Source organism: Spermophilus citellus, assembly GCF_964194105.1.
Source record: "Spermophilus citellus genome assembly, chromosome: 13".
Lineage (NCBI taxonomy): Eukaryota > Metazoa > Chordata > Mammalia > Rodentia > Sciuridae > Spermophilus > Spermophilus citellus.
Genome location: NC_138193.1, coordinates 63468435 through 63480017, shown reverse-complemented (window position 1 = coordinate 63480017; position 11583 = coordinate 63468435). Strand labels below are relative to the sequence as shown.

Here is an 11583-nt window from a genome sequence, read left to right as displayed (position 1 = left end):
TTGCCATTGCTTGTTTTCTTGACAGCATGTTTCGTACATCTGAAATGTTCGAACCTACATGGAATACTCCTAACTCCCAGCACAGTTATAGATTCATTAGATATCCCAGCTTGATGTTTAAGGCAGAAATGAAGATCTCAAAGATAACCACAACACGGCTACAAATAAAAGAGCTCACTGGGTTCCACTAATAAAAGGAAAACAAATTACCATGTCAAATTTGTTAGCTTCAGATAGAATAAATCTCAACAGAGAAGAACTCTGAATGTTTTAGAAATGTGTTTTGCAGTTACTTAGGGGGAAATGCACATATCTACTTAAAATGTACATATTCTGATAACCCAGCATCATGCAAGCATTTTATTTTAATAGGCTACTATCATAAAAGCTTTTTATTTCCCTCTCTCCCCAATATGGTTCCTTGAAAATATCCTTTATTAGAGCAAGAATCTGATAATGCCCATTTGTGTATTCCTTAACAATATTTCTTATGACATAGTAATCTTACAACATAAATTCACTAGGTGCAGCAATTTCTCAGTGTCCTGACAGTCAATATTTTATCTTTTCTACTTTTTCTACTTTTCTTCTTTAAGTATAAATTTAGGGTCTCTCATATAGATTTTATGTATCATCATAGGCTTCCTTTAGGGAACCTGTTTTTGTTATTTCTTGTTATGTACCCAATTTTGAGGTCTTGAGAGTATATCAATACTAATAAATAATTACTTGAGATAGTTCTGCAGGCAGAAATATTACAGCAATATATTATACTCTAATAAGGAGTTTAACTTTCTTTTTTATTGTTAACTAATACTCATTGAGTACCTTCTGTGGGCCAAGCATTGTAGAAGACAGTGAAAGTGTATCTGTTATGGGGGAGCAATGCAGGGATTGCATCCAGGGCCTCGTAGATGCCACACAAGCAAGCACTCTACCACTGAGCTACATCCCCAGCCTTTTTTTTTTCTTTTTCAAATTTTGTTTTGAGGCATGATCTGGCTAAATTGCCTAGGAGGGCCTCAAACTTGCAATCCTCCTACTTCGGTATCCCCAGTAGCTGAGAGTACACATGTGTACAATCTCACTTGGCTTGTGGAAGGAATTTTCTTAGTGTGGAAACACTGAAATCTTCATATATGGGTTTGCACTACCTCCAAAAAGTCCATTCAATTTTTATTAAATAAATCATTATTATGGGATTTCTGTGAGTTTGCCCAAGACCCTGATACAGACTTCCTGAAGCAGTATGTTATTACTGATTATTCTTCTCTAAAACTCCTAAGATGAAAATTAACCACAGAACACTATCAAAATAAAACTTGCTTACTTTGGAAATGTAATAACAATGTAGTAAGAAAATCTATAAAAATGCACAGAAAATAGTAAGAAAGAAAATGTAAAGGACCTTTTGACATATCTGTTTTTCCTAATTTCCTGTCTTATTACTTATGGTCAATTTCTTGTTGGCCATGATTTCCCACCATTAATATTAATGCTTATCACAAAGATGTAAATGAAGTTGCAAATTTTTGATGCAATTTATATTACATAAATGAATACCTCATAAAAGATTTATTATCATTATTGTAGGTGACATATCTTGTTTGTTTTTTTTTCTTTTTAACAATAAACATCTAGTATCCCTATGGGCAAAGTTAAAGGTAGGAAAAATCCAGCAGACAGAAAGGACAGAGGTGTCAAAAGCACAAGTTTGAAGATTGAAAACAAGAAGGAGCAATTCTGCAATACAATTCTGACACACACAAAAAGTGAGTGTTAATGACTATTGTCTGGACAGAGGACTTGGATGTGAGGAAAATAATATTGATGTCTAATATGAAGGAGTAATAAAGGCCTTTGTTTGAGGCCCTTTGTCTACAGACCAAGAGAGTACATGAAATTGCTGATCAAAGTTTGAAATCTGAGCATATTTCACACTTAGACTGAATTGTACAATGACTGCATTGTGAGTTCCAACACAAGCTATACAGAAAAGTTGTTCTTTATGTTGACAAATACCACATAGTAAGTACTACATGGGAGCAATTATCTGCTATCTAATCCTTTCAGTTTTAATAGAGAATTAACATTTTTGTCTTTCAATCTCCAATAACAACACTCAAAAATGTCTTAAAACATCTAACTCAAAAAAAGTACTTCATGTATATACAAAACCAATTTGTGAAACATATTCAGGTCTGACCTTCTCTCTCTGGAGTAAGTCTTTGTCTAAGGAGATGGTTCACGATGGCACTCATGCTGATAAAGCACTGCTGGCCCAGGGTGTCCCAGTTCATACTGCTCAGGATGTTTATTGCTTCATAGATCTCATCACAATGAATGTACTGGAAGACAATATCTACTAGGCCCAGTTGTCCCTGAGTGAGGATGCCTGCCACAAAATATATAAAACTAGGTAAATCTTTTAAAATACAGAATAACAAAAACAGACTTAACTTTCCTATAAAGGAAAAAACTTTTAAAAACATTAAATATTTCTTGCATTAAGTGCTAGAATATGGGACTAATCCCCTTCTCAACCAATATTTTCTATAAAACATCTTGGTACAACAGGAACACATTTATCCTTTTAAAATGAAAGAAAATTTACTTTTAATTCTAGAGGACCAAGAACATAAAAAGAAAAGTTCAGGGGAAGCTGTCTGTTCTGGTCTTTTTTAATTGTCTTTTAAAAGACTGATCTCATTTGAAACTAACAATTTCTGAGCGTTAAATGACAATAAATACTAGGGCTTTAAAGCATGTTTCTGTTTTGTTTTTCATCTTTTGAAAATGGCTAGCTATAAAATCTTTTTTTCTTTAGCCAATGTTTACTGACTTTAGCAATTCTACAATAGCTTTTCAGTACTAATAATCATAAAGCTAAATGAGAATATGTGTGTGAAATTACTTTGTAAGCTATAAAGTATTATAAAATATTATTGCAATTCTTTTTATTACTATCATCATCACTTAACTGGGCTATTTACAGGTTGTAGGATTTTTTTTAATTAGTTAATGAGAAAGATGCTGAAATTCTTCACACTAACTTCAAGTCCCATCAAAATAAAAATTTGTGTTATATCTAACAGGACTCAACTTGATAGGGAATCTGGGGAATTGCCCTAACTATACTAAGCAGTAAAACTTTACTATTCCTTTTGTGCTGGTACAATCAACAATATAACTATCCTAAAGTCTCCATGAGCCTGCAGTCAAGCACTGGAAGTCCTCATAAATCAAGGTGGCTACTTGGCAGTAGATATTAATGCAGAGAACTTTTGCAGGAAGCTGAAAATACCTGAGATTTGTTGATTCTATCCCTAAGCAACACATCTATGAATAGCAAGAGAAAGAACTGATCTGTTGGGGGTGGGGAGAGCTAACATAATTGTGATCAAATAGTTCAAAGACAACAAAATTTAAAAAAAAAATGAGGGAAAAAGATGCACAGGATGTACAGAGAAACAAAGAATGATTCCAGACTTTGCATGTAAAATTATGCAAGCTAGAAAACAACAGGAAGACATTTTTAAAGTACTGAGAATTAAAAAATAAATTAACCTAGAATTCTTACCCTTATAATAAAGGGCTCAAAATTTATGAAGAAACATAACAATTCTTAAGTACACCTAATAACTGAGCTCTGAAATAATAAAGCAAAACATGACAGAACTAAAAAGAAAAAAAATTAAAATATGTAATTATGGTTAGATATTTCAGTACTGCTTTTATAAATCAAGAGATCATGTAAACAGAAATTCAGGAAAAATAAAAAATACTTGAAAAACACTATCAATGAATTTCATCTGACATTCATAAAAAACACTTTACCCAACAATGAAATACACATTCTTTTTGAGGGCCCACTGAATATTAACCAAGCTGAGCATATTCTAAATAATAAAAGAAACTTTAATACATTTCAAAGTTTTGAAATCATGAACAGGTTATGTTCTCTAACCATAAGAGAAATAAATTAGATATCTATAACAGAAAGCTATCTGGAAAATTCCCAAATATTTGAATAACCTATGGGTCAAAAAATCACAAATTATATTAGACATTATGTTGAATTGAATTAAATAGAAATATAACATAAAAAACTTTGTGAAATGTAGCTATGGTTTTTAAAGGAAAATTTCTAAGTGTTTCAGTTAGAAAAGAAGAAAGATCTAAGCTCAATAATCCAAGTGTCCGCATTAAGAACCTAGGGAAAAAAGAACAAATTAAATCCAATGTAAATAGAAAGAAGAAAATAATAAAGCTAATACATAGAAAATAATGAAGAACAGTAAAAATCAAATAAACTTGAAAGCTTTCTCTTTGGAAAAAAATTAGTAAACTGAGAAAAAGAGATGATACAATTATCAATAACAAAAATAAGAGCTATATAACTACAGGCATTTAAAAATAGGTAAAGAGTATGAGTAAATTTATGTAAATATAGCTTAAATTGAATGGATTCCTTGAAAGACCCAAAATGTCAAACTTCACTCAAGAACAAACAGGGGCTAGGATTGTAGCTCAGAGACCTTGGTGTTTGATCTCTAGCACCTTTTCTTCCAAAAAGAAAGAATAGATGGCTTGAATGGTTTTATATTATTTAAATTTCAATTCATTGGTTTTTTTAAAAAAAACAACCTTTACACACACACACACACACACACACACACACACACACACACACCTTTAACTCTGCATATGTCCAGATGCCTTTATTGATGAATTCTATCAAACATTAAAAGAAAATATGTACTCTGCATAATCCAAAATACAAAAGAAACAAATACTCTTCAATTTATGAGATTATCACTATACCAGCTCTAAAAATGACAGACATTAAAAGAAAATAATACTTCAATATCCTCACAAATAAGCATAAGATTCCTTAGCAAAATATTAGCAAATCCAAAAATATATAAAAAAGATGTCATAAACAACATTTATTCCACAAATGTAAGATCACTTAAGCATCTTAAAACCAATCAATATATTCACCACATGACCATATTAAAAAGAAAAAAACATACTTATTTTAACAAATACAGAAAAAGCACTTGAAAAAGTTTCAAAATTCACTGAAGATAATACATCATAGAAGCCTATAAATGGAAGAGGAATTCCTCAACCAAGTAATATCATAGGTAGAGTGAAAGACTGAATGTTTTCCATCTAAGACAGGAAACAAAGCAAGGATGTCATCTCTTAGTACTTCTATTTAATACTGTACTTGATGTCATAGCTAGTGTAAAAAGTGAGTAAAATGAAATAAAAGCATACAGATTAGATAAAATGTAAATAGATTTTTAATCCAGTTGTCATGATCATTTATGAAGAAAATCCTAAGGAATCTACACAAAAGTTATAGCAACTAAGAATGAGTTTAACTGGGTTCCAGAACACATGGTCAATATTTTAAAAATTGATTTCTACATAATCCCAGCAAAATGATTAAAAACTACAATTAAAAATACTATTACAACATCTTTCAAAAACATGAAATACTTAAAGATAAATTTAACATAGTATTACAAGATCTTTATGTTTAAAACTATAAAATATTGCAGAAAAAATTAATGAATACCTAAATAAATGGAAAGAAACTAAATATTATTAATTTGTATTCCTACTCAAATTGATATATAGATTCAACACAAAGTAAATCAACATCCTAGTAGGTCTTCTTGTAGAAACTGCTAAGCCAGTTTTAAAATTTATATAGAGATGCAAAGGATCTAGAGTAGCTAAAACAATATGAAAAAGAACAACAAAATGAGAGAACTAACAGTATCTGATTTCAGGATTTCCTGTAAAATCACAGTAAGCAAGACACTACGCTTAAGTATAGATACGCAGCTCAGAGGAAGAGAACAGACTCATCATAAACATACACACACATATGGTCAAGGTAATTCAATGTGAGAAAAAAATACTCTTTCCAGCAAATGGTGCTGGAACAGCTGAGTATTCATAATAAAGAATTAACCTCAACCCATAACTTTATCATATGCAAAATATTTACTTGAAATAGAGCAGAAACCTAAATTTAAGAGCTAAAACCATAACACTTCTAAAACAAAACAAAACAAAATCTTTGTGAACTTGGGATAGTATTCTTAGATAGGACATGAAGAGCAAAAGCCATAAAATAAGGAAGTTTACAAATTGAACTTCATTAAAGTTAAAAACTTCTACAACTCAAACCATACTGTTAAGAAAATGAAAAGTAAACTATAAACTAGAAGAAAATATTCATAAGTGTCCTACAAAAGCTTTTTATTCAGAATATGTATTAGAACTCTAATAAATCATTAAGTAACCATCTAATTAAATTTGGGCAAAAGATTTGAGGATATACTTCCATCAGAGAAAATATACAGCAATAAATATATGAAAAGATGTTCAGCTCCAATAGTCATCAACTACCTCACACTCACTAGAGTGACGAAAATTTAAAAGGCCATTAATGTCAAGTGTTAGTGACTATGTGGAGCAACCAGCGTGTCCATAAATTGCTGATGGACATGTTTTAGTAAGCTTTTTCGCCACTGTTATAAAAGATCTGCCCAGAACAATTGTAGAGGAAGAAATGTTTATTTGAGGGCTCATGGTTTCAGAGGTCTTAGTGCATAGAAGGCCAACTCCATTCCTCAGGGCTTCAGGTGAGGTGCAACATCATGGCAGAAGAATGTGGCAGAGGCAAGAGGCTACATAATGATCAGATAGCAGAGACTCCACTGGCCAAATACAAATATATACCCCACAGCTACACCCCAATTCCCACTTCCTCTAGCTACACCTTACACTTCAATTACCACTCAGTTAATCCCTACCAGGAGATTAATTCACTGATTAGGTTAAGGCTATAAACCCAAATGATTATTTCTCCTCTAAACCTTCTTGCATTGAATCACACATGAGCTCTGGGGGGACAGCTCATATGCAAACCATAACAACATATTAATGGTATAATCACTTTATAAAAAGGTCATTTCTTTTAAAGTAGTATATGACCTAAATATTGTATACTTCTAGGTTTTCCCCAAGAAAAATGGAAATGTGTCCATACAAATATTTGTACATGAAAGTACATATAATTTTTAGTCCTTTAAGCTTACACCTGTGTCAATCAGTATTTGACAGGATAAGAAAGTTATGGTATGTCTGCATCATGGAAGACTACTCAGTAAGATAAGAAAAACTTATAAGATACACATAATAATATGGAAGACTCTCACAGATTAATGCTGAGTGATAATATAAAAATGCAAAGTAAGATCTACTGTATGATCCTATTTCTGTGAAATTCTATAAAAAACAAATCTAGTTCATATTGACAAAAAGTACTGTTTGTCAGATTTGAGAGAGATGGAGATTAATGACAAAGGGCTTTCGGAGAATTTTTTGGGATGACGGAAATGTTCAGTACCTTGATTATGGTGGTAATCATGGCATTGCATACATTTAAACTTATTAAACTATACAAATAAATTTTTATTTATTAGATTATACCTCAATAAACTTTATTTTTAAACATTCTTCATCAAAGTAGAATTCTATTGGTAATAAAAGTTTATTTCAAAAAATATAAGATTCAATTTTAAGACTGGTATTTAATAAAGTACCCAACATTTCTTTCTAGCAATAAACTAATGTCAATTGTCTCTTGGGTAAAGTATAACTTTGAAATATCTAATTAAAAATAACTTTTGAAGAAAATACACTTATAAAGTTTCTAAGAGAAAAATCATACTCCTTTCCTTTTAGGGAGTATGACAGACATAAACACACATATACTCACATACTACCTGTGATTTTCAAAATTGTATAAGAAGAAAGATGTTAACTTCAATTATACTTCATTGAATATTATCACTTGAACAAGTAACCTTTTCTCAACTTTGCAGGCTGCATGAGGACACTGTAGGGTCACTCCACACAGATGGAATACTATTGCCACCACAATGGAAGGGGTGAGTAGGCTTGGCTGGAAAGCTATAGTGCAGCAGAGCTCGGGGGATGAAACCCAAGAGGCAGATGAGGGTTGATCCATCACTGGAGTATTTTGGCTGGATCAGCCACGTCAAAAGTTGCACTGTTAGAATAATAATTTCAGTGCAGTTCAGGGAATTAACTGGAAAGTAGGAAGGGTAGGCAAAAGATGCAGACAGAGGGCCTCTACTTGATCACAATTATACAAGGGAGGTCTAGATTCAGGTAATGACAGTGAGGCTGAACAGAATGAGATGCCTTTGACAGTATTTAGAAGGCAGAATTGATAGGACTTTGTTACTAACATTAACATTGAGGGAGGTCCATTACATTAGGGGTGAGGGAAGATTTTATGATGATTTCTGACTTGGAGGTTCCATCTGAATCATTCTAACTTGCAAAATACAAGAAGATAAGCAGGTTTGGGGAGAAAGATGATAACTTCACATCTGCACACAATGAGGTTGAAATAGTATCTATTAAAATAGGTAAATGTACAGATATGGAGTCAGTAGTCATCTGGGCTGGAGTTAGAGAATTAGAAGCATCTTGGACCATTTCTGCTACTATAATTGAATATTATTGACTAGATAAATTATAAACAAAAGAAGCTTATTTAGCTCACAGTACTTAAGGCTGGCAAGTTCAAGATCAAGATCAAAGGACTGCATATGATAAGGCTTTCTTGATGTGTTATAACATTGTGGAAGGACAACTGAGCATGCACAAGACAGAGAGAAAGGGTGGGAATTGAACTGATAACAAATACTCTCTGAAATAAATGAGCCTACTCCCTCAATAATGGCATTAATCCATTCACAAGGGCAGAACCTTCCTGACCTAATCACCTCTTAAAGATCTCACATCTTTATACAGTTGCAATGGCAATTAAATCTCACTATGAGTTTGGAGAGGAAATTCAAACCATAACACATAGCTAATTTAAAAATAAACTCTCAATCTGTATAAAATGAGACAAGAACTATAAATGGAACCCTGGAGAGCCCCAAAATTTTCATGAGTAGGCAGAAGAAGAGTGTAAAAGTGATGAAAAGTTGCATTCAGGGTCATAAGAGGCAAATATGATAAGAGTTCTATGACAATGGGAGTGGTCAGCAACCATCAAACACTGAAAAGCCATCAAGTAACATGAGAAATGTATCCTGGAGGAAGCCACAGGCGACCTTTCCAAAAGTGGTTCCAAGAGAACACTATAGACATAAACCGCGATGCAGTGCTCTGACAAGAGAATGAGAAGAAAGGAAGCTGAGAAAGTCAGTGTTTCTTTCTTTTTAAAATATTTTTAGTTGTAGTTGACACACCATTCATTCATTCATTCATTCATTCATTTATGGAGCTAAGGATGGAACCTTGGGTGTCGCCCGTGCGAGTGAGCGCTCTATTGCTGAGCCACAACCCCAGCCACCACCACCACCACCCCCGCCCCCGGAAAGTCAGTGTTTCAATGACTCTGGCTATGAAAGGAAAGTGAACATTTGATCAATAATGGGAAACATTTTTAAGGAAGAACTTGTTTTCATGATGTGGTTTGGGCCTGTTTATCTGCTAATGAAACACAATTCATGGGGGGTGGGAAGGGTGACAAGGTAAAGGTGTCAAGGGTAATGTGGAATCCGTAGCAGAAGTAGTGGTGGAACTGGTCATGGAGTAGAGGAAGGGCTCCTTTTTCTTTGAATCGCCAGGGAAAGATTCAGGTGCCTGTAGTTAAGTGTTGGGCGGGTGGTGAGGAACAGATAAACTTAATGAAGTGCCAATTAAAAGGTGAGATTCTCTGTTGAGGGGAGACAGAGCTGATCTTGTGGGTTTAAAGAGAGCAATGAATATCAGAAAAGGTTCTAATGGAAACGGAAAAGCTTTAAGAACCTGGTAGTATAATTGGGTCCTCCTCCTTTTAAAATTAATCTTAGTTTATGTATGTGGAAATATGAGATATTGACTGTCACATAAAAAAATTCTGAATACTGTACTTATTGCTTTATATAAAGAAATATTTCTTGGCTTCCCGGTAGGAGCATGACACTTCCAGCTGCTTCCTGAGGAATACATGTATTTGGAATTCTTCTAATATCAGTGGGGATGGCCTTTTAATACCCCCAATTTTTTGTACAATCACTGTAAGAATTAAGAATGGAAACTCTACCCTTGGAACAGAGTTTCCCTTCAATATTACTCTAAGTGACCTAATCTAAGAGTCAAACTCCAAAAATCTTAGCATATTGGCATCAGTGACTGCCACGTTTACATATGACAGCACTCTATTTTAAACTATGATCTATGATCTATCTTTACAATTTTAAATTGTAAGCTACACCTTTCATGTCAAATTTTCCAAAGACTTGCATAACAAGCATCTGAGATAAATCTCATAAATGCTCCCTAGTGGGGAACTGCACATGCAACTACCTGTTTACATATGCAGTAACTTGAATTAAACATGAAAATTCCACATGGATGCCCAGAATCAGCACTGTGTTAATTCAAGAAGTATATTAATTTTTTGGATGTATTTAGTAGCAGATCATGAGAAAAATCTGTTCTTTAAACTGGGTTTTCTTTTAAAAAAATTGTTAGTTGAAAATGACTATTTCAAGGAATCTACTCTTCCCAGGAAAAATAATTGGATAGAAATATTAATATTATAATACATTAAAAATAAGAAAGTTTTAAAAAATCCTTAGAAATTCCATATTTAGCTCTCTTAATGATCCTGTACACTGTCCCTATCCTACAAACTTAAGAGTCATATTGAAAATAAAATTTAAATGATAAATGTCAGTTGCAGAAGTTATCACCTTTTTATTTGAATGTTTGACTTCTATTGGATAATTCTCTTCCAAGAGACCTTCTTGGGGGAAAAAGAGGTGACAGCCAACTCATTGCCTAATTGATTTAGGAACAGTGCCCAGGGAGACAGTCCAATTAAGTTTACAAGCTGGCAATTAGCAGGAAGCCCTCTAAATCCCTACACTGAGAGCCTGTTTACTTTAGTAAGAAGGCAAATGTGCTAGAGATAGGAAGAGAAAGCTGTGCTTTTTGCAAAGCTGTTGTGAGTAGGCCCACAAGGGAGGGCTGAAGAAAAGCCAGGTAGATGTGGGCAGACAGCCTTATGTTTGACAGGTAACTGAGTAATTTAAAGGGTGAGAGGGAATGAGAGCAAGAGAGAGGAGAGAAAAAGCAGGCAAAAGACAGAGAGAAGGAGGAAGAGACAAAGAGAAAGAGAGTGTGTGTTTTAACAAGACGTGCAAACATCAAACATCCACTTTAATTAGTGTTGTGTATGGAGACATACAACTGTTAAACATGAAGTCAGGCAAAGTATAACTGGATTATCTCATAACAAATGAGATTCCAAACATTTTTTTTCTTAGACAATATTAACATTGTGAGTGCATTTATTTGCATTTTTAGTTTGTAGAAGGAAAATAATAGGCCTCACATTATATGCATCATATCTTTCATATTAATCAAGATATTTTCATTAGATCAATTTCATGTGTTCAATTTCAGAGACAAGTACACCTATAAAAAAAAAGTAAATCACAAATTTTTATCACGAAGTCAAGT

At 33.3% G+C, this 11583-nt stretch overlaps 1 protein-coding gene across 2 annotated transcripts in view; it reads right to left on the bottom strand.

The window, feature by feature from the left end:
• Positions 1-11583, bottom strand: part of WDPCP (WD repeat containing planar cell polarity effector) — a 371882-nt gene that overhangs the window by 187356 nt on the left and 172943 nt on the right. For both annotated transcript variants that reach the window (XM_081264390.1, XM_081264391.1), the window contains exon 12: positions 2207-2395. In XM_081264390.1, the coding sequence (XP_081120516.1) occupies positions 2207-2395 (189 nt within the window). The remainder of the gene's footprint in view (positions 1-2206; positions 2396-11583) is intronic.